General features: G+C 61.1%; 1 protein-coding gene across 2 annotated transcripts in view; it reads left to right on the top strand.

Annotated features, from left to right (window-relative positions):
* The window catches only part of MLLT1 (MLLT1 super elongation complex subunit), a 58,161-nt gene that overhangs the window by 27,905 nt on the left and 8,361 nt on the right, over positions 1-21,895 (top strand). The window contains exons 4-6 of one of the 2 annotated variants that reach the window (XM_070622724.1): positions 9,115-9,258; positions 12,834-12,959; positions 17,040-17,594. In XM_070622724.1, coding sequence (XP_070478825.1) covers positions 9,115-9,258; positions 12,834-12,959; positions 17,040-17,594 — 825 coding nt within the window. The remainder of the gene's footprint in view (positions 1-9,114; positions 9,259-12,833; positions 12,960-17,039; positions 17,595-21,895) is intronic. The other variant, XM_070622722.1, reaches the window with a different exon arrangement.

The raw sequence follows: 21,895 nt of genomic DNA, 5'->3' as shown, positions 1-21,895 counted from the left end.
TTAGAAAGCGAGGTTTCCTCCATCCCACAGGTGCGTAGGAGTCAGCTGGGCAGAGAGGAAAGGGAGACACCGTCCTGGGTGAGAGTGGCAGAGGGGTGAGGGGGAGTGAGGGTGAGAGTCAGGGACGCCTGGGTTCAGAAGGGAGGCCAGTCCGGCGTGGGAGGAGACGAGCTGGCGAGGTTGGCAGGGCGCTCATCCCGAGCTCATGAGAGTTCAGCTGGGGGGTGACATGATCACACTTGCTTTGCAAAAAGACCTGTCAGGCCTGTGTGTGGTGAGTGGGTGTGCTCTTAGACCCTCCATGAAGGGCCGATCCCTCTGACCCCTCTGGGTTCATCTGCCTCTCTGGGCACGGGATCTCGTGGCTGCAGCCTCACAGCCCCCAGCAGGGCCCCTGTCTCGGCTCGTGCCTGTTCCGCACATCACCATCTTTCCCTGGTTCAGCCTTTCCTGGGGTCCCTCAGCGGCTGCCCGCAGGAAGTCCTTGTCTGTGTCCAAGGGTGGCTGGGAAGCGGGGTGGGTGCTGGCGGAGGGGCCCACCAGGGGTGGGGCTCTGGGGCTGACCTGGGGGGCTTGGTCTTGGGTGTGAGCAGGTGCGGGGAGCTCATCGACTCTTTCTTTTTCCAAATTAAAACTGGTTGCCCTTTAGCCCTGTTTCTGGCTTGGTGTGATGGGCAGAACCGAGAGGAGATAAGGGGTCACTCGTAGGATGAGGTTGAGAGATGGTCTGAGTTCAGAGAAACCTGCTCGGTCCTTTCCCAGGCCCACATCTCCAGTAGCCCCGCCTGTGCGCTGTAGAGTGAACGCTGGCCTGGGCGCATGTTGGTCTTCAACCCACAGCTCGACCGTTTGGGGCGTGGAAGCTTCCCCTGCAGCTGACCTTGACCCCATTTCCTCTGGTCTAGGCCTCCCTTCACTGCGAGATGTACCGTCAATTTAATGACGCGCTTTGGGAGGAGAAAAAGAAACATGTCAAGTGGGCACGCTGACTTTAAGAGACAGCCCAATTTTCAGAAATGGTAAAATGTGGAGACGTTTATTTTGGTTATTTGCTGCTAATAATAGACATCCTCCGTGCCGTGCACCCCACCCCTGTGACCAGCTGTTGTTGGATGCTGAGCCCTAAGCATCACTCACTTTCCGTGGCTTTACTCGACTGCCGTCATCTGAAGTCGCAGAAAGGTCGTTGTGGTACATTTTACTAGGAAGTTTTAGAAAGGGCTTTTTAAAAAAATTTTTTAAGTCACTTAAAACAGTGCTGGCCAGCTTGTGCCCTAAACCCTCAGAGGCATCTTCCTAGACACATCCTGGCTGACTTGTGTTGGGGGGAGCAGCCGGGTGGGCAGTGAGGTGGGACTGGTGACCTGCTGCAGGAGGTCCCGGCCGCCAGTCCACCGCCCCTCCCCGCCCTCTGAGGCGGAAATGGCTCTGGGCTGCCGAAACCTGCTTACGTGGTTGGGTCCGGCTTTTCCCACTTGCCCACGCTTTAAATTGAGCCTAAGTGGCGAGAGCCGGGCTCGAGTGATTAAGCAGGGAGCCTGGGTTCTCCCGGTTCAGCACGCCCCTTCTGGGGTCACCATTGTCTCGTCCCCCTGCCTCACTCACCCCGGGTCGGCTGGCGGGGAGCCGCCCGCCGCGCACACTCCCCTCGTGGCTCCTCAGCTCTCTGGGGCTTCCCAGAGTTCAGGAGGCGGGCAGCCGCTCTGTGGAGCGGGCTGTGGCGGCTGCTCTGCGCCAGGGACAATTGGCTGGTTGATGCGGCCCAGGGGGCTGGCCCTCACTGGTGGATTGCCGAGGAGCCAGAACAGAAGGGACATTGTTCCAGGAGACCCAGGGAAGGGTCAGGGGGCTGCCGAGTTGTGTGACAAGCCACATGAATGCAGCCAGCTGTGCGGCTCGGTTTGTCTTTCCTTGTAGCATCTTTCTGGTCCTCAGTGTGGGACCCCAGCAACATCTGTGTTTCCTAGAGGGCGGTGTCTGGAGCCGGGTGGGGAAGCGCCTCGAGAGAGCAAATGTGCACGAGAAGAGGTGCAGCCCGCCTCTGCGGCTGGTCACAGTCACCCAGGACCCCCGGGAGGGGCAGTCCGCAGCCCCGCTCGGCTCCCCCGCTGGTGCCCTCTCCTGGGCTCCTCGAGAAGGGGACGGAGGAGTTGGCCTGGAGTCAGCTTCCCTGAGAACCTCTCCTGACTGATTTGTTTCCTGTAAAGATGGAAATTGTATAACTGAGTCATTGGCACTGTCACTCCCCGCCCCCCAGAAGTGAGGGAGGGGTGCTGCTCTGAGGGCCCTCGCTGGCTTTTCTTCTACTTCTGACTACAAAGGTGATACACGGAGGTGCAGGGAGTTGAGGTCCTGGCTCCAGCCTGCTTCCTTGAAACACCCCTGTAAGCGTTAGGTGTAAGTCCTTCCAGAAACATCTTTTTCTGTGATGTGTGTGCATTTCAAACCGTGGACCTCCCGGGTCAGTACCAGAACTCTGCCTTGTTCTTGTGGTGTTTGCTCTGCGTGCCCCCCAGCTTAGACCTGCTCGAATTACGTGCTGTCTCCTATTGAGGGTCACTGACGTCTCCGGGCCTCTCAGGACTGGGCCAGCGCCTCAGGGACCCTCCTCCGGCCTCTGTTTACCAGGTGGGTGGGATCGAATCCTGGACGTGGGACTCCAGATCTGGAGGTGTTCGCTTGAGGGCTCCTTTTCCCGCGTGGCTCTCGTTGCTGGGCGGGCGGTAGGTCTCTCCGGCGGCCCTGGAGGTCGTCCCGCTCCGGTTCACCGTGGGCCAGGGCAGCAGAGGGCCGGGTGAGTCAGCGCTGCGGCTGCAGGAAGGCGGCAGAGGCCGTGGTGCGCAGACTCGCGGGCCTGCCTTCATTGGTTCTGTGTGGCCTTGGCGAATGACAAATGCCACTGGCCCTTGGTTTCCCCTCCTGATGGGTGGTGAGACAGTGACTAACTCTCAGAGCATTTGCAAGGATGAAATAAGGTGCTATGTAAGCCTGTAGCACACGCCTGGCCCCAGGGAGGGCTCCCTAAATGGTGCTGGCAGTGGGGCGGCCACTTGAAGCCCAGGGAGGCATTTGCCCAGTGGCCAAGGAGGCTCCCGGGGACCCAGGGATGGAGGGTTCCTCTGGGCTCTGTGAGGGGGGGTTGGCCTGTCTGCACCCTCGTCCCCGGTACCAGGACAGAGCTGGCTCATAGTAGATGCTTGAGGGGTACTCAGACGCAGAGCCACGAGGAAGGCTGGGGGGAGCCGAGCGTGTGTGTTTACGTTTCTTTAATGCAGAAAACTTAACATGTACAGAAGTGGAGGGAAGAGCAGAGCAAACCATCACACGGCAGCCACCAGCCGCTTCACCACTCGCTTGTGTGCAGTGTTTTCTCATCTCTACCCCAGGAGTATTTTGAATTACATCCTAGACATCCTGTCTTTTAATCTCTAAATATTTCAGCCTGTGTCTGTAAAAGATAAGACTCTTAAAAAAAAAAAACAACCTAACCACAGTATCGTATCTAGCAATTAATAAATTGATCATCAAATATCTGGTATTGTCAAGGTTTCTCTCATTGTCTCATAGATAAGTATTTTTAATAATTTGTGAGTTCAGATCAGGGTTCACCTAAGGTCAGTGCATTGCTGTGGATTGCTGTCTCTCTTAAATATTTCCTCCCCCTCCATCTCTGTCTCCCTCCTTCTCTCTCTTCTTTTTCTCCCTTGTGAAGTATTTTAAGAAGCCCTGTTGTTTGTCCCATAGGGACATTGCTGGCTGCAGCCTGTAAACCGGCAGTTAGGTCTAGGGCCATGGTCAGTCAGGTTTAACTGTGCTTTTTTTAAGCCCAGTGTATGTGAACCCAGGACCTCTCACAGGGAGTGTCAGACAGGCCCAGGGACAAGCGTGGGCAGGGCAGAGACGGCGAAGAGATGGCCCCCGGGTCCTGAGGAGCCAGGCGACCTCCTTGCTAGTGAGTTCCCGGATTGCCGGTGGTACCCAGGGTGGGGCTATAAGCCTGGGCTCCTCCTGGGCCAGCCCTGCCAGCCACAGAAGAGGGCCGGGCAGCATCAGGAGCTCCACGTGCGGTCAGCTGGCCCCAGGCTGGGGGCTGTGTGCCTTGTCGTGTGCCAGGCCAGGGCCAGCCTGCCACTCGGGCTCTGGCGGCCTGGCCTCCCCTCGCGCTATGGACGGGCGTGTGAGCTGTCGGCTTTGGGCGCTGGTGCACCAGTTTGGCCAGCTCCTCCGCATCTTAGTTTGCTGAGGCTGGAGAGAGACACTGGCCTGTGGCCAGTGGCCTAGGGAGTGGACAGCTGCCCATGGCCTGGCCTGAGAACACTGGAGGCCAGCTGTGGCTGCCTCTGCTGAGAGCGGGGCGTGTGTGGAGTCTGGCTGGAATGACTAAGGGTGTTACTCTTGGGATCGCGGGCCCGGCACACCTTCAACTTGGCTACTCCTTACCAAGCCTGCTGCTGACTCGGGGGTGTTGCATGCTGGCTGTCTCAGCTTCTCAGGAGGCTGGTTTCCCAGGGAGGGGGTGTCAGGGAGGAATCTGTCACCCTCTTGGAAGTTCTAAGTTTCTCAGGCCTGAGGTCTTATCCGGAGGGAGCTCCGATCAGCCATTGTCAGTGTGCTGTGCTGCACGCAGCAGCGGCCAGCAGCTGATCCCAGGTCAACGGAGCAGGATCTGCTGGGCTCGCTGGGGGGCCTCTGCCTGGCCCGGATCCCACCCCTCAGCTTTGCTGCGCACCGCCCATCTCTGGGAGCCGGGAAGAACACTCCCTGGTCCTCTGTCTCAGGCCAGTGCCCTGCTCTGTGTGGTTTGTGTGGGCGTGAGACACCGCCCAAGAGCCAGGGCTTCCAGAGAGCGCCGCCTGCCCGGAGTAAGTCCTGGCTCCCTGCCGACCGGCCGCGTGGCACCGGGCAGGTGAGCAGCCTCGGTTTCAGTTTCTTCATCTGTGAAATGGGGACAGTGAGAGCTCCTGTGTTTTGGGCTGTGAAGCATTCATACGTGGTGAGAGCTTGGAAAAGTGCCTGGCCACGTAAATGCTCCACAAGTGTTACATTACACAGCATAGTCAGTGTCATGTCAGTATCACTGCTGCCCTGACCCCTCACCTGTGGACCCCGAGTATCCTAAGGTTAGAGACCCCTCCTCGGTGCTGGGTGTTGCTGGGAACACACGGTAGGCACACATTACGGTTGTAGGGTAAACGAGTACATAGGCACATTCCACAGACATGTGTGCTTGTCGGTGTTGGGCCCCAGGAACAAAGAGGGGTCCCTCACAGTCCTGTGGGGTACAGGTCCAGAAAACAGACATCCATCCTACTTGTGAGAGAGAATTGCCCGCTGGGCTTGGGGATAATGGTCAGAGAAGGCCCGAGGAGGGACAGGTGCCAGCCTGGGAGAGCTGGGGGGATGGGGGGTGGAGGATGGTGGAGGACAGCGTCCCAGATGGCCAGGTCGGCCTGGCCCTGGGGGTGGTTTGGCCTGTACTCGAGGCTCGGAGGGCAGCTATTGGAGCGCTGGGAAGGAGTGGTTTGGGGGTGAGCCATGAGCCGGTTTAAACTCTGTGGATTGAGAGGTGTCTGTCATGGAAGCAGCTGGATGGTGAGGAGGTGGCGAGTGGCCCCGGGGAGAGAGTGAGGAGCGGCTGGACTCACCGAGCAGCCGGAACGGAAAGCTGTGCCTGTCTGGGGCCCCCCAGCGAGGGCAGAGAGCAGAGGGAGGCCTGGCTCTGAGCCTCGGGGCGCCCGCATGTTTGGCAGTGGGGAGAGCTGTGGAGCGTCCTTTCAGTGTCCCTGTGAGTTCTCAGGTGCCCTCCTCAAGCCCAGACCTCTTCCTGGCAAAAACAGCAGTTTCTGTTTCTTGATGGCACAGAGCCCAGTGGTGTAGCCACGTTATGTCCTCGAATCCTTCCCACGTTACTATTGAAGAAGCCGAGATGCGGGAGGGACAGCCAGCGGGAGGCCCCGGCCTCTCAGCCTTGGTCTCGTCTCACCCCCTGCCACCTCCCACTGGTGTCCCTGAGGCCGCGGCCGCCCTCCCCTCCGGGACACGTTGCCTTAGCCGAGCTCCTCCTCCCAGTGTGCATCTTCGCTGCCCTGGGTCCATTCAGAAAAGTTATCCGAGACAGTTAGAAACATCCACAGAAGCAGCAAGGGTGGGGTGACGGGCCCCTCGTGGCCCCCCGGCTCCAGTGGTTCTCCCGTAGGCCAAGCGTGGTCCTCTCTGGGCCCCCACCCCCTGTCATTTTGGAGCAAATCCCAGACATCATCATTTCATGTGTCAGTATTTGAGAATGTCTCTCTAGAAGATAAGGACTTCTTTTTAATAAGATGATGATGATAATACCAGTATCACACCTAGCAATTCTTAATTCCTTAAAATCCACTTAGTGCTTAAAGTTCTGCTGCTGCGTCAGGATCTGGATAAGAGCCACACGTTGTGGTTCATGGGTTTGTCTCTTCAATCCCTTTTAGTCTGTACATTCTCCTACCTTTTCTTTTTTTTTTGCAATTTATTTGTTGAAGAACCTGGGTCATTTGTCCTGTAGAGTGTGCTTTGTGCTGGCTTTTTGCTGCTTGTTCCTGTGGTGTTCGTTACTTAGCACAGGCCTCTGATTTGTGTGCTCCCTGTCAGTTTGAACTTGAATCTGGAGGTGAGATCCTCGGGAAGGCGGCACGTCGGTGTCGTCTGGCGGTCTGTGTGTGTGGCGTTGGCGGCAGTTGACAGGCCTAGGTGACTGCGCGTCAGGAGTCCCAGACCCGTGGTGCTCTCGCTCCTCATCACGTGTTCACTGGAACGCGTGTTTACCTCTTGGCGTCTGGGTGTTTGCCCCATGGAAAGGCAGGAGAGATGCTTGGTTTTTCTTGCCCCCCACTTATTTGCCAGTTTCAAACCCTGCTCCCGGTCGAGACACCCTGCCCGCTTCCTGGAACATTTAGGGCTTAATGTGGGGGCGTCTTCCTCTTCCTTCACAAGAAGCGGGAGGAGCTGGCTGATGGCCACGTGCCGGGCTGCCTACCTGAGATGCGCGCCGCCTTCCTCCTCGCTTGTCCCGCGCTGGTGCTGCCCTCAGGCGTCGCGTCTCAGGTCCCACAGGGAGAAGAGGGGCGCCGAGACTCCCTCCGTGCACGTTTGTTTGTTTTTCATTTGGGAAGGAAAGCCCTCCCCAGGCTGGCCCCCCTTATATCTCATCACCCCCCACTAAGTCACACCTCCACCTTGCAGAAGAGGAACCATATCCAAGTCTGGTTTAGATGGCTGGGGCAGAAACCCACTCTTCCTGACACCAGGGGCTGCGGGGCAGGGGCCAAGATCGGTGTCCCCTCACCAGCTGGTTCTGGCTCGAGAAGGCCTGTTTACTGGTCTGCTCGCCACCAGACTCGTGGCTCCCGGAGGGCAGGGTCTGCGACTCTTTCATGTGACAGGCGCACCTTCCACCTTTGTAGCCTGAATTGGTGTGCGTGTTGGCAGGGCACAGAGTCATTCACATGCGACTGCAGGACCCCACTCCAGTCCCCTTTGTTCCCACTCGCAGGCGTCGCCCATTCGCCAGAGCTTGAAAAGCCTGACGTCCCCGCTTGCTGGGGTGGTGGAGGGGGTGGCGAGGCAGCTCGAGCCCCTGGCCGTGGCTGGAAGGGGCGGAAAGCAGGTCTGGCCCCTGTCCCCGCTCCCTGTCTCTCCCAGGACTGCAAACCCGCTGGTCTGGGCTGCGGGAGGGCAGGGGAATGCCCGTGTGAGGGGCTGGCTGCTCTGCTCTCCCTCTTACCCTGACGACCCTGTCGTGAGGTCTTCGTTGAACCTTCACCAGCCCCCTACACTCGTCGTTTTTTCTCCCCCATTGGAGAGAGCATTTTAAAAAATTGGGGTGTAATTCACATACCAGAAAATTCACCCTTTTCGAGCATACGTATCTGGTGGTTTTTAGTGCATTCACAGTATTGTGCAGTCAGTCACAGCTGTCTGATTCCAGAAAACCTTCATCACCCCAGAAAGAAACCGCGTCCTCATTAGCAGTTTCCCCGTCTCCCTCCCCAGCCCCTGGCAACCACGAATCCACTTTCTGTCTCTGTGGATCTGCCTGTTCTGGACATTTCACATCAATGGGATCACACACCGTGTGTCTGCTTCTCTCCCTGAGCATCGTGGTTTCCAGGTCCGTCCACGTGCGCCTGTGTCAGGGCCTCGCTCCTTTTCATGGCCCAGTAGTATTCCATTGTTCGCACGGACCACACTGTTTATCCGCTCCTCTGTTGATGGGCACGCAGGGCGTTTCCGCTTTTTGGCTATTGTGAATAGTCTTCTGTGGATGTAGGTGTGCACGTTTTGCTGTCAGCGCGTGCTTTCGTTTCTCTTGGGTCTCTATCTAGGAGAGAGAAATGGGTCACACAGTTACTCTGTATTTAACATTGTGAGGAACTCCCAGGCAGTGTTCCAGAGCGCCTGCACCATTTTGTATGCCCACTAGCAACGCGCAAGGGTTACGATCTCCCCACATCCTCACCAACACTTGTCCTTTTCTGTTTTTTTAGTGTTGCCATCCTAGTGGGTGTGAGGTCGTATCTTGTGGTTTTGATTTGCATTTCCCTAAAGATTAGTGATGCTGAGTATCTTTTTCTGTGCTCATTGTCCATTTGAACGTATCTTTGGAGAAATTTCCCTTCCAGGGTAGGAGCAGGGGTTGAGGCCCTAGGATCAAGGGCCTCAGAGCCTGGGGCCCGGTCTCAGCACTGTCACTTATCAGCTGTGTGTCTTCGAGCCTCAGTTTCTCCGTCTGTTGGCTGGCGCTGTGAGGGTTGAAGGGGGGCTGTTTGCGCGGGGCGGTATGCGCCCTCAGCAGGAGTATTTCCATCAGGTGTCCGAGAACAACCTTCTTAATGATCTTTGTGTCTTTTCTTCTCTCGTGGAGCCTGCTTTGCTGGGTCCTCTGCGAGCAGTAAGTTAATTTATTTTGGATAACGGAATAGATGCAGTGGAGGCGAGAGAGATGGAGGCCAAGCCAACAAGAAGAAGGGCAGGGGCTGGCAGTGGGAGCGCGGCCGCCTCTGTCCCGTGGCTGTTGTCCCGTGGCTGTCCCTGCAGCCCGCCCGCCCTCTGAAACGGACTTCCTTGTTTTCTTTGTTTAAGGAGGAGCCGAGGAAGGTTTGCTTCACCTATGACCTGTTCCTCAACCTGGAGGGCAACCCGCCTGTCAACCACCTGCGCTGCGAGAAGCTCACCTTCAACAACCCCACGGTTGAGTTCCGGTACAAGCTCCTGCTGGCAGGCGGGGTGAGTGCGCCCCTTGGGCAGGCCCCACCCCTGCTCACCGGCCGCTCTGTCGAGGCTCCATGGGCTTCCTGTGCTGGGCGGCCTGGGGCTGTCTCGGGCACGTCTCTCCAGCGTGTGGTTGGGCGCCTAGGACCTGGATTGGCAGGTTGCACAGGTAGCAGCCGGCAGCACTGGGTAGGACCCAGGTGTCCTGAGTCTGTGCTGGGGCGTTGTCAGCGGTGAATGACTAACTAGTAGCTAGTTATCCCCTCAGCTTCCTGGTTAGCTCTAGTTAATTAGCATCTTCCTCCATGGCGTGGTGGGCAGGGGAAGGGAGGGGTGTGAGGCCAGGCCGTCAGCGTGGCGAGGCGCTGGAGCAGCCCTCAGCCAGGTTGGCAAGGTGGTGCTGGGGCCACGTCATCTGCGGAGGCAGCGTGGCTCTCCACGGGATTCCCCAATGATGCACGCTGCCCGACAGTTTTGTGAGGCCTTGTGAGGCCGGGCGAAAGCGTCAGCTCTCAGAACCTGGGTCTCTCTAATGAGTTGTGTGGCCAGCAATCCGGGTGTGGTGGCGGATCCCTGGGAGCATGTCTCGAGGCCCTTGGAGAACAGGGGTGGGGATGGTCGGTGTGGTTGGACGGTTGGTTGTGAAGGAGGAGGGGCGCTTGGCTGCACGTTGGACCGTGTGTGCCGAGGGAGCTGCCGGCTGAGGACATGGGACATCCCAGAGCCATCTTTAGTGAGCCAGAGTCACTGAGCAGTTGCCTAGGTGCCAGCTGGTGTCTGTGGTGGCATCGGGCCAGGGTCACGAGAATGAGTGAGTGTGCGCGTGTGTGCGTGTGCGTGCATGTGTGCACATTATGGGGGCAGGCCCACCTCCCCAGTAAGTACGGGCAGTTTGGGTTGAGTTTCTTTGGGCCCGTGGAGCAGGCCTTTCCTCTTCATTTAATTCACTTGGGTCTTCTATGAACTTTTGAAAAAAAAAGAAAAAAAAAGCATTTGTTCATTGCAGACACTGACCGAGCTCTGCCGTGTTGCTAGTAAAGGCTGGCCTGCGATTCTGCCCTCGCGAGTGGCGGCCGGTGGAGCCGGGCGGCAGAGCGGGAGGTGCTGGATGCACTTACGTAGACGTCTGTGTGGACGTGTGCCCCGAGTCCATGGGGACCGGGCCGTGGGGAGGGCTTGCCCGCTCTCACTGTCTTCCCAGCTCTGCTCCTCCACCTCATGTTCCTTGCCAAGTATTTCCACGGTATTTCTCCGAGTCTTCCTGGGTGTCCCCATAAGGATTCCGTGGCCACGTTTCTTTAGGAGGCAGACACACAGATAGCTTGCCAGGGGCCTCCCAGAGCTCCAGGGCCAGGGGACCGTCCCCCTCCGTTCCCCACGCAAGGAGGTTGCCTTTGCTCTGAAGAGATGAAGGCTCGCTGAGCATCATCTAAACAAATAAAACCGAGGGGCGGGGGAGGAGGAGGAGGCACGAGGCAGCCCAGGCGGAGGTTGGGAGGACAGGTCGGCTCGCAGTTTGGGCAGGGCCGGCCCCGGAGGGAGGAAGGAGAGCCAGGCCCGCAGGCTGCGCAGTGGTCTCTGCCGGGTGACTTCCACCCCCGTGAGGGCGGCCCAGGGAGCAGGCTGCATGCTCACAGCCTTCTCGCCCTCGGGGCTTCAGGCCCTGCAGGCTGGCCCTGGGCTTCGGAGCTGCCCGAGACCTTTACGGGACGGTGGCTCCTGAGACCCGAGTTGTGATCCTTGTGTTAGCCGTCCTGGAGCTCTGAGTGTCCCCAGGGGGGCTGGCAGTGGCCTTCCAGTGCAGATGACCCCCAACCCTGCCCACGTTGATGTCAGTGCAAGAAGAGCTGGAGAGACAGAGCGAGCCGTAAGTCCATGAGAACTGCTTTCTGTCCCGCGCCCTTCGCCAGCGGGTCACTTGGAGTTCCGTGACTCCTAGCGTGAGGTTCAGACCCTTTCACAGCAGGGACCAGAGGGGCTTTTCCGCTTTTCTGTGTGGTCAGACGCCAGCCCGGGGCAGGTGACTGCTGGTCCCCTCGGCGTTGTGTCTCCTCCTTTGCCCCGGTGGCAGTTGAACTGCATCGAACAGAGGCTCCTTCAGCGGCGGAGGGTCTGTGTTCCCCTCGGGTGCCACGTGAGTCCCCGGGGCAGAGGTGGCAGCAGATCCTTTGACTCACTTGACCTTTTGCTCGGTGGGCTGTGAGAGAGACCAGAAGAGCGTCGACGGCGCTGTCGTGGAGCAGCGTCCGTCTAGGGCGTGAGTCTGAAGGGAGGGCAGAGAGATTAAGCCCCAGTGGAAGGAGGAGGTCTGGAGCCAGCGCGCTAAGGCCTCATCCCGTCTGCCTCCCGGCTGGGCTGCCGGTAACCCCGCGTGGCCCTGCCGGCCTCGGAGCCTGGCGGGTTTCCTGAGAACGAGTGATCGCGGGCGCGGGCAGGCTCTGGGGGCCGCCCTGAGGAGGGTTGTGGTCAGACAGGCTCCGATGAGCATCTCAGCCTCGGGCTTCACCGCCTCCGAGTCAGGAGCGGGGCACCGGTGCACGAACGGCTCCACTGCCTTCCTGTCACCCGGTGTCCCTGGGCCCGTGACCGCGTGTCCCGTCAGCTGCCTCAGATGAAAGCTTGGCTCATCAAGGAATCCCAGGTGCTCAGTTATTAATGGTGCTTGTTCCACCACGCTAAACGCTTTCTTCTTTTCTTCTTTCCGCGTGTGCTTTATTCCTTTGTTGTGTGTCATCGCCGCCTGGAAGGCTGCCTCTGGGTGCCTGACCGCGTGGTGTTCACTTGCAGTGTCGGTATTTCGAGAACTTGCCCCTGCGCCTTCTCTGCCTCTGCAGGTGCCACAGGAGGCTTGCTGGAGCTGGGCAGGTGTTCCCCGGAGCATCTGCCTGCTGGCAGGACCCCTCCCTCCTCCATCGTCTGCTAACAAAGAGCAGAGCTTGCGGGCGCCCCCCAAGGCCCGTGCAGCAGGCCTTTGCAGAGAGCGGCGCCCACCGCCTCGGCCTCGCTGCCTGCTCCCTGTTTCCGTCAGCTTCAGCTGCCTGAGAGTGAGGGGGCTCATCCCCCGGCCATGTGGGACCCGGCAAAGTCACACACGCGTCCGTCCATCACAAGTTGCTCGCTCCGCCATGCGGCTGCCCGGTGTGGGTGTCTTGGCTGTCTTCTTGCCTTCATGCTTCTGATCTTTCCTAACTGCAGCGTGCAGGTCAGCTTTGGCCAGGGCTGCCTTCTCGTCCTCCTCGGCACACCCTGCGAGCCTTCTTGGCCCGGCCCTCCCGGCCGCCGCCATGCCTGGGGCTCTCCTGCCCGAAGCCTCACGGCAGCACCGGGGCCCAGCCATCCTGGGCCCTGGCTTCTCTTCGCTCTGCACCGCTGAGCCTGCTCTGCTCCCAGCGCTCGGCACCCAGCGCCTCGCGGAGGACCTGCCTTTGATTCTTTTGGGAAAGTGAGGCTCAAGCCCTCCCTCGCCCGCTGCCCCAGGAGGATGCTCCCACGGCCCTCGCCACACTCTGCAGGCTGCCTTCCTCTTGCCAGTCGGATTTCCAGCCTGCCTCCTTGCTCATTGATAACGTCTGTCTCTTCTTTATCACTAGGTGATGGTAATGCCCGAAGGAGCAGAAACGGTGTCCAGGCCCAGCCCTGACTACCCCATGTTACCCACAATTCCACTCTCTGCCTTCTCTGACCCCAAGAAGACCAAACCGCCCCACGGCTCCAAGGTTAGTGAGCTGGCAGGCCCAGTCATGTGGGAGCACTGGGGCCCCGCGGTGGGGCCTGGGCTCAGGGCGCCCCCTCTGCAGAGCTGGGCCTTCTGTTCCTGGACCCGCTCCCTTGGCATCTTCCTCTTGGAGCTCTGGCCTCCCCCTCGCTGCTCTCTGCCACTTAATCAGGAGAGTCGCCCCTCCTGGAGTGCGTGGAACAGCCAAGTAATCGTGAGCTCTTCGCTCTCTTCCTCTTGAGGCCAGAGGGCCTGCCCCGTCCACCCCCTCGCACTGAGTCAGTGGGTCTCAGGACTGCTCAGACAGAGCCCTGAGTGCCTCGCGTGCCCCGGGGCCGTGGACAGAGTGTGTCCACTGCAGGAGCGACCGCCTACCTCCCAGGCTCCTGAGCGTGGCCAGGACGCCCCGTCTGCCAGGGCTGGCTGCTCCTGCCCTCGGCTGCTCCAGGCTTCGCTTCTTCCTGTGGCAGTGGCTTGCGGCAGAGAAAGCTGACTTGGGGGAAGGGCCAGGTGCCCTGCCGTGGGCGACCGAGCCAATGTCCCCCAAGAAGAAATGCTTTATCGTCTTCTCTCAGCCCTGTTGGGCAGGTGGCACTCTGCCTTCCTGAGACCTCTCTCTCTAGACTGCCGGAGTGGCTGCCAGAGCCCTTCGGATGGTGTCACGATGCACTTATAAACCTGTGAACGTGCGTCCCGTTCTCCTGCAGCCGCCTCCACCCTCCGTGTCCCAGAGGCCGAGCTCCTGCTGGCCCTCAGGGCGGCTGCTTCTTATCGTGTCACTGACCCCACGAGTTCATCCGCTTCTCATCTTTGCGTTTTTCTTGCTTCACTCACCTGTTACATGTCGTGGGCCTGGGGTACCCCAGGTGGGGCGGGTCGAGCTCAGGCTCTCTGACAGCTGTCCTCAGCAGCTGCACTGGAGGAGAGCCGTGTCACCCAGGCAGGGTCTTCCTGGCACTTGCCACAGGCCAGTAGGTCTCTGAAACCCTCAGGCTCATCTGACTGAGCCCTCGAGACGCAGGAGGCCAGTCTTAAGTACGGAGTGCAGCTCTGGGGGTCTCCCCCTCGCCGGCCTCCCGGGCCTGTCTTGCCCTGAACTTGTGGAGATTAAATGGAAGAAAAATTCTTGCTAGAGATCTCGGCAGCTTCTCTCTCAGCCACCCACCGTTTTTTGGAAGTCTGCAAAAGAGGAAGAGGAGGAATTGCTGTTTCTTCTGTACGTGTCACTTATAAGTCACCTAAACTCTGCAAAGAACCGCCCCCCAGAGGGTGAGGATGCTCCGGTGGCCGACAAAGCTGTGTCTGCTGGGGCTGCTCGTGGCGTCGCACACTGGAGTGTCTTTGAGACCCCTGGAGCCCCTGAGCCAGACAGGCGTATCTGCCAGGCTCAGGCGGCCTGTAGGCAGGGTCCTCCGTCTCCGCCATCTCCACGCCATCCCTGTCCAGGACCTTTCTCCAGCCTCCTGGGCGGTGTGACTGAGGAGGCGCCTGCGTAGCTTTCTCAGGCAGCAGAAGCACGTTCCTCTCTGCTGATGGCTCTCCAAGACGCCCCCTTGCCTGTTGTCGCAGTCTTGGTGTCTGAGTCACAGCCTCACTCTTGTCTCCTTGGAAGGCGTGGCCTGTGCACCAGCCTGTTCTCCCAGCTGAGGACCTTCATTTGGGCACTGGCTGTTCCCCCCAAATTGGTTCTCTGCTGCCGGGCCACGTGCTCCAGGCAGAGGGGGCCGGGAGGGTAGGGATGGGTCCTTGCATGGCCTCACCCATCGGATCCCCCAGCTCTGGGACCCCGGGAAAGTGTGGCTGTTGCAGCCCTGGCTGGATCGGTGTCTGGTGGTCCGCTCCCCACCTCATAGCCCCCTGGAGGGTAGCATGGCACGCAGGAATTGGAGCCTCCTGGGAGAGGAGCGGGACCCCCAGAAGGCTCACACTGTGAGGATGGTTGTTCCCTTTGGTTCCCGCCCAGTGGCACCCCTGGCCTCGCGCACCTGTGGTTTCAGGGCGCCCTGCTTCTGCCTGTGCCATGTCAGCAAGTTAGCCTGGTTGACCTTTCTCTAATACTTGATTTTTAGCTGTTTTCATTGACGGCTTTGAGTATGTGAGTGCGATGGGTTCTCAGCCCTAGGAGCGTCCACCTGATGCTCAGAACTTAGTGTGTGGTTCACAGAGCCCGTGGTCCCGGGCGCTTGTGCAGACCCGGTGAAGAGCTGCTGCGCCGAAGGCTCCCAGCGGTCGAGCGGGCTCCGGGCAGCTGCGGAGGCTCGGCTGACCTGGGGCTGGGGGCCGCGGCGGGAACCACATTGCCTGTCATGTGCTCTCATCCCACCTCTTCCTGGGACCAGCTCCCGCAGCCGAGGGGGCTGCGTGGACGCTGCAAGGAGAGGCTGGAGGTGCACGTGGGGTCTTTCTTGCCTCCTTCTTTGGAGGAGCAGCTTGCTGGGGAGCCGAGACCCCAGGGACTGGCCCCATTTCACATGCCAGCCCCAAGGGGGTCGCCCCTTTAGACAGGCTGCCCGGGGCCGGTGGTGTGAGCACCCCTCTCCGCAGCCCTGGTGACTTAGGAGCTGGGGCACAGGGCCAGTGTCTCTTCACGGAGGCGGCAGGAGCCCACGGCCACGAGGGCCTGACCCCGAACCTCTAGCCCTGATGTGGGTCGTGGATTTGTAAGAAAGTGGTGACCTGAGTAGATCAGAGGCGGTCGAGGCTGTGCCATCTGTGCCTGTGGCTCTTTGCGGGGAGGGTTCCATCGCTGGCCCCTTGGGTGGGCTGCGAGAGCAGGCAGCAGAGGGCCCGCTGCTGGGCGTGAACCTGATTTCCTGCCCCGCCTCCCCCATACTCTCCAGCCCGCCTCCTTGGCACTCGGGGTGGGCTGGTAAAGTGTGGCTGCCTTTGGGGAGCCCCCCAGGTGGTGCAGGCCACCCTCTGGGTCTGCCTGCTGTTGGTGTCCCGGTAAGCCTTTAGCTGGAGAGCCTGTGGCCCTGACCATGCACCTGGCCGACCGAGTGGGGGCAGGGCCCGCGGCAGCCGACGGCAGCAGGCGCCCGCCCAGCGCTCCTGCGCGTGCATGGTGATGGTGGGGTGCTGACCGGGAGGAGGCCCAAACCAGCTGTCGGGGGGCTCCCGCCTGCAGGGCCCGCTAGCTGCATGGGGGGTGCAGCCCTCTTGGTCGAGCGCTCGCTGTCTGCCAGGCCCTGCACCAGCACCCGTGAGGTAGGTGGTCTTGCACTTGCTCAGAGGCAGTGCAAGTACACAGGGTTGGAGTCACCTGGCCCAGCCTTCCTGGCAGCCTGGAGCAGGGCCGCTCTCTGCCTCTGTCCCCAGCAGGAGCTCCATGACCTGGCTGATCAGTGCCAGAGTCCGGGCTCCACCCTCAACCCTCCGAGTCTCTGAGGTGGAGACCCAGCAGTCATACACGTTCTAGAGAAGCTGCCTGGGTGGCTTCGGGTCCGAGAGGGCTAGCAGCTGGCTGTCCTGCACAGCGCCCGGGAACCCAGCGGCGCTCAGCAAATGCCATCTGCGGGGTCGGAGGACCCTGTGCCTGGGCACGCACATGGGACGGGCCCAAGCCTGGCTGTGCAGGCCAGGTGGGGGCCACTTGGGGAGGAAGGCCCCAGAGGCGACCGGGCAGGAGGCATGCAGGCTCTGTGGTGGGGACAGAAGGGGCGAGGCCCGCCCGCTGGCGCCCCCCAGCGCCCCCACGCCAGGCCGAGCCTCCGCTTTTCCCTGGGCCCAGTGGGCAGCTGTAAGATGTTGGAGTGGGAGCGGGTCGATGTGGCTTGCCTGTCTCGTATCTGACTCACCGTGTACTCTTCTTGAATCCCTCAGGGAATGTCAGTTCATTCAGAGGGGAATCTTAGCCTGCAGTCGCCTGGGACCTGCTGACACTTCCTAGTAGTTTAAAGGGACAGCTCCATTTAAAACTCTCACCTGCTGCCTTACTTTTTCGCTTTATGGAAGATTTTCTCTAGCTGAGTCTGAATCAGGTGGATTACGCTTTGTGGGGTCGGGGGAGGCGGAGCAGGGCGGCCCCGAGATGCCATTTGACCGTGTCTCTCCCCCACCCCCGCCCCCGCCCGGCATTTAGGACGCCAGCAGGGAGGGCAGCAAGGCCTGCAAGAGCCACAAGACGACCAAGGAGCACCGGGAGCGGCCGCGCAAGGACTCGGAGAGCAAGGGCCCCTCCAAGGAGCCGGAGCGCGAGCAGCCCAGGAGCACCAAGGACGCCGCGCGGAAGCTGGGCGAGGGCCGGCCGCCCAAGGAGGAGAAGGCCCCGCCGCCCAAGGCCGCGTTCAAGGAGCCCAAGATGGCACTAAAGGAGACCAAACTGGAGAGCATGTCCCCCAAGGGCGGGCCGCCCCCGCCGCCCCCCGCCAAGTCTTCCAGCAAGCGGCCGGCCGCCGCCGACTCGCCCAAGCCCAGCGCCAAAAAGCAGAAGAAGAGCAGCTCCAAGGGGTCGCGGAGCGCCCCCGGCACCTCGCCCCGCACCTCGTCTTCCTCCTTCTCGGACAGAAAGCCGGCCAAGGACAAGGGCAGCGCCAAAGGGGAGAAGGTCAAGGCCGAGAGCGAGCCCAGGGAGGTGAAGAAGCCCCCGGAGGTGGAGGAGTCCAACTCTGAGGACGAGGCCTCCTTCAAGACAGAGGTGAGGCGGCTCCTTCCTGCCCCGCACCCCGTCCTGTCCTCCCCCGGCTCCGAGCCGCCCCGCGTTAGACGAGGATACAGGGGTCCCCAGCCTCCACTTGCTCCTGTAGCTTTGGGCAAGCCTCTACAGCTCGCTAAGCCTCAGTTTCCCCTCCTGTCGGGGTGACAGGCCTGCCCCGTGAGAACCCTGTGGAGGCGGTCCCCGGGATGGATGGTTCTGGGAGAGCACGGTAGTGTGAGCCCTGGATCCAGAGCTCTCTTCCTTGGGCAGCCCCTGCATGGGCCATGCTTTAGGTGGCTTCTCTGGGGTCCGGTGGGCCATCGTGTCTCGCTGTTGCCCCTTCCCTGGCCAGCACAGGGCCAGTCTACCAGGGAGCTTACTCCCTCCACGGGTGGGGCATCCCCGTGTCTTCGTCCCACTCTCCCAGTCTGGAAGGTTAACGCGGGCCCCTGCGCCTCGCTCCCTCCCTTCCCACCTGGCTGGTGGGGTCCGAGCCTCCGCGCCCTCCCACCTGCCTGCTCCTGCACGCACAGCTCGGCTGCGGGGCTCTCATGTCGGCAGGCTCGTTTCCTGAGCGTGGGCTGGGGGCGCCCGGTCACCATGAGAGGCTCTGGGCTCCTCCTGCAGCACCTCTCCAGTGGCCCTCGGAGTTGCCGTCAGAGATGCTTGAGCCACAGAGGAGCAGTCGCCAGCTTGTGACTAGGAGGCCAGACCTCACTGGGGCCTCGGGTGGCGGTGTCAGCTCTGAGTGTTGTGTTTGGCGTTAGTGATCAGAGAACAGGTGTGTGGATGGATGGATGAGTGATTGATCTCCACACCTCTGTCACCTGCCCTGGCCCTCGGTGGCCATCTGCGGTTTCTAAATCCTCATTCTCTCAAAGGCGGAAGCCTTGCCTCCAGCACTGCCTCCTGGGCCTCCATGGTGACTTTGAGGGGGGTTCCCAGAGAGTGAGCCAGGGGTGGTTTGTGTCCACAGCGCTGATGTCATGAGCATGTGGCTTCCAGGGGACACCCCGTTGGAGGCAACAGTGCTGGCTGGGCCAGATGATTCGGCCCATGGGTAATAGTGTGTCCCACTGGCTTAGGGACACGTGGGACTGGCCAGTGCTTCTCGGTCAGGCACACTGTCTGACGGTGAGCCTGAAGGTGGCAGGACCCCCGCAGATCCAGGGCCATCTCAGTAGCCCACTCAGCTGCTGGAGGACTTTCTTTGGGTGCTTCGTAGCGCCCCGGTCTGTCGCCTCCATCTGCTCAGAACCCAGAGCTCTGGGCTGGTGCCCTTTCCTCCTGTCCACCCCAGGCGTGGCCTTCCTGCGCCCGAGGCTGGTCTCCCTGCGTTGGGAAGAGGTGGAGGCCTCTGCTGAGGCCCGCCCAAGCTGGTGCCTGGGTGCTGGCTTCCACGTTGGCGCCCTCCTGTGATCGTCCTGAGCACCTGGGACGCTCTGCGGCAGGCTTCCTCCCCCGGGCCCTGCTGTGCAGAGCGGGCCTGCTGAACAGTGGTGTCTGTGGCCTTGGGCGCTGCGACCAGAGACTGGAGTTGCTCAAGGAAGCCTGGGTGTCTCTTGGCTGAAGAGGCACGTCTAATGGCCTGAGACACTTCTGAACAACGAGCCGTAGCCACTCGAGGTCCCTCAGGATGCCTGGGGGCCTCTAGGCCTGCTGGACGGTGACTCACTGACATTCCCCAGCCCTGGGACCTTGGCAAGGCACAGACGTCTGTGGTGGAGGAGGCGAGACAGCCTTCTAGACCCGGGCCTCCCCAGCCTCTCTAGAGCGTCTCAGGCCGTCCCACCCTGGAGGCCACGTGGAGCACCACCACCGGAAAGCCCTGACCACCACGCCGAACCTGAGTCACTTCCTCCCCGGGGCCCACAGACGTGTCCAGAAACCTGGTTGTCCGAGTCCCCGGGCCAGCTCCCCAGCTCCTCAGCCTCCTTCTCTGTGGTCTCCTTGGCCGGGGGACAGTCCTGAACCACACAGCCCATTCAGGCCCGGGCCCAGGAGTGCTGGGAGCACGGCAGGCCCCTCCGCCCTCCGTCTGGACGCTCTGGTGGCCGGAGCATGGGGACGCTTTGGCAGTGCGCACAGCGACCCGTCGTGGGCCTTCTGACTCACTGCCTCCAGGCTCTTTTGGCCGAAACGGTTTCTGGATCCTCTTCCCCTTCCTACCCCTCGGATTTGTGTGGAAGGAACAGCGACAGGTGCGTCTGAGGAGCTCTGACCTGCTCTGTCGAGGACAGTGCTCACGCTCACCTGCCCTGGTGCAGGGCCCGGGCTGGCGTGACTCCCACTTCCAGAGTCGCTGAGCCAAGCCCGCACACCGGGTGCCGCCTCCCCCGGGAGTGAGAGCATGCGTGGAGGTGCCAGGCGGGACAGGCTCCTTCCTGTGCCCCGGGAAGGACAGGCCTGGCCGGGGTCTCACCACTGGGTGCTGCCGTCACCCCTGCTGCCACTGTGTCAGCCGCAGACCCTGCCACTCATGCGCCTGCCCTGGAGTTCTGTCTGGGATCCGTGCCCCAGAGCGCAGAGGCTCGGTGGACGTCGACCTCCCTGGGCTGGCCGCTGGTGCGCACGCGTGCTTGGCAGAGGCCCGCAGGGCAGCTCCTTCATGGACCGGGAAACAGGCTTAGAAGCAGAGACCGCCTGGGCCAGGGGGTGAGAGAACTGGGGTCAGAACCCAGGACCCTGAGCCTGAAGAAGAACTCGGATCTGCACGCAGGAGGGGCCACGTGGCTCCAGGCCCAGCAGGCCCCTCGTTGGGGCTTGAGGGGTCACACTGGTCTGTGTGGCACCCCATAGTGGAGAGTGGTTGATGGCAACCTAGGCCAGGTTTTCTGGGGAGGTTTCCCATGGAACACCGTGTGCCCGTGTGAAGGGGCGAGTCGGGGTGTCGGCAGGGGCACGTTGGCAGGGCCTGGAGCAGGTTGGGTTAGGCCTGGGTAAGCCCTCGAGACAAGATCCCTGCAGCCCTTCAGGAGAGAGGGCCTCGGCCCCAGCAGCCTGGCCTCTCTCCGTGTCTGCTGAGTGAGGAGAGACCTGTGCCTTCCGGGGCCCCCTTTTTCCGCCTGGGGGCTGCCCTTTTTGCACAGGCCATCGGGAGGGGCTGTCCTGAGCCGCAGCGGGTCAGGGGCTCCCTTTCTGGGGTCTCTCTCCCGTGGCACAGGCCAGGACAGAGCAGATGCTGCTGAGTTCTTGCCCATCTCCTGGCCCTCCCTTCTCTAGACCAGGGAAGGTGCCCGCAGGGGCTGGTCCCCAACTGCTCAAGCTGCTCTGTTCTTCGTGACTGCACCCTGTCCGAGGACAGGCCTGGCGGCTCTGAGGTGGCTTCCAGGTGGCCGGGGCTCTGTGGCCGGCACAGATGGGCTGCTGTGTGCACCCCTGGAATAGCCTGTTGGCAGAAACCAAGGGCCTGGCGCAGACGCCGCCCCCCGTGTGGCTCAGCTCTCCCTGCGGCAGGGCGGAAGCCCTTCCCCATTCCGGTGTCTGAAGTGACGCATCTGTCCCCCAAGAGGCACAGCCCCCAGGGCACCTCACCCGCTTGTGTCCCACGGCCTCGTGTCCTAGTCTTAACTCTTACTGCCCCCTGGTGGCTGAGTTGGGGTGGCACCTGCAGAAAGGAGGATGTGACTGACTGGGTACAGTGGGGCCAGGCTCCAGTCCAGTGTGTCCTCAACTGCTTGTCACGTGCACGCTTATTTGTTGTCCCCTTGGGCACCTGGGCTGACAGCATCTCTGTGTCCTCACCTGGCCTCGGGACAGGCAGCGAGGAAACGGGCAGGAGGAGAAGCGGGTCTCTGCACCCACCTCTCCTGTGCAGACCTTTCAGCTGTTCCCTGCGGTGCACAGCCCACCCTGCCAGCTGGGGCTTCCGCCGGGGGGCAGCAGACCCATGAGCCAAGGGGCAGCCACGATGTGCCGCCCCTCCCCTGTGTCCAGAGCTCGCCCGTGCTCTGTCCTCCTGCCCAGCAAACGGGAGACCAGAGACATGCTCTGAGGCTTTTCCGGAGCTGCTGGACATTTATTTTTCTGAGGAAGATGGGCCCTGAGCTAATGTGTTACCAGTCTTCCTCTTTTTGCTTGAGGAAGATTTATCCTGAGCTAGTGTTCCTCCATTTCGTATGTGAGCCGCCACAGCATGGCCGCCAACAAGTGGTGTAGGTCCGCGCCCGGGAACCAGACCTGGGCCACCGAAGCCGAGCGCGCCGAACTTAACCACCAGGCCACGGGCCAGCCCCTGGAACGACGTGAAATTTAAAGCCCCTCCCTGCGAACGAGAGGGCGTCGGTTGCGTTTCAATGCAG

The sequence above is a fragment of the Equus przewalskii genome, chromosome 6 (genome assembly GCF_037783145.1).
Source record: "Equus przewalskii isolate Varuska chromosome 6, EquPr2, whole genome shotgun sequence".
NCBI lineage: Eukaryota > Metazoa > Chordata > Mammalia > Perissodactyla > Equidae > Equus > Equus przewalskii.
Note: the sequence above shows the minus strand (reverse complement) of the source record. Positions and strands in the feature narration are given on the sequence as shown.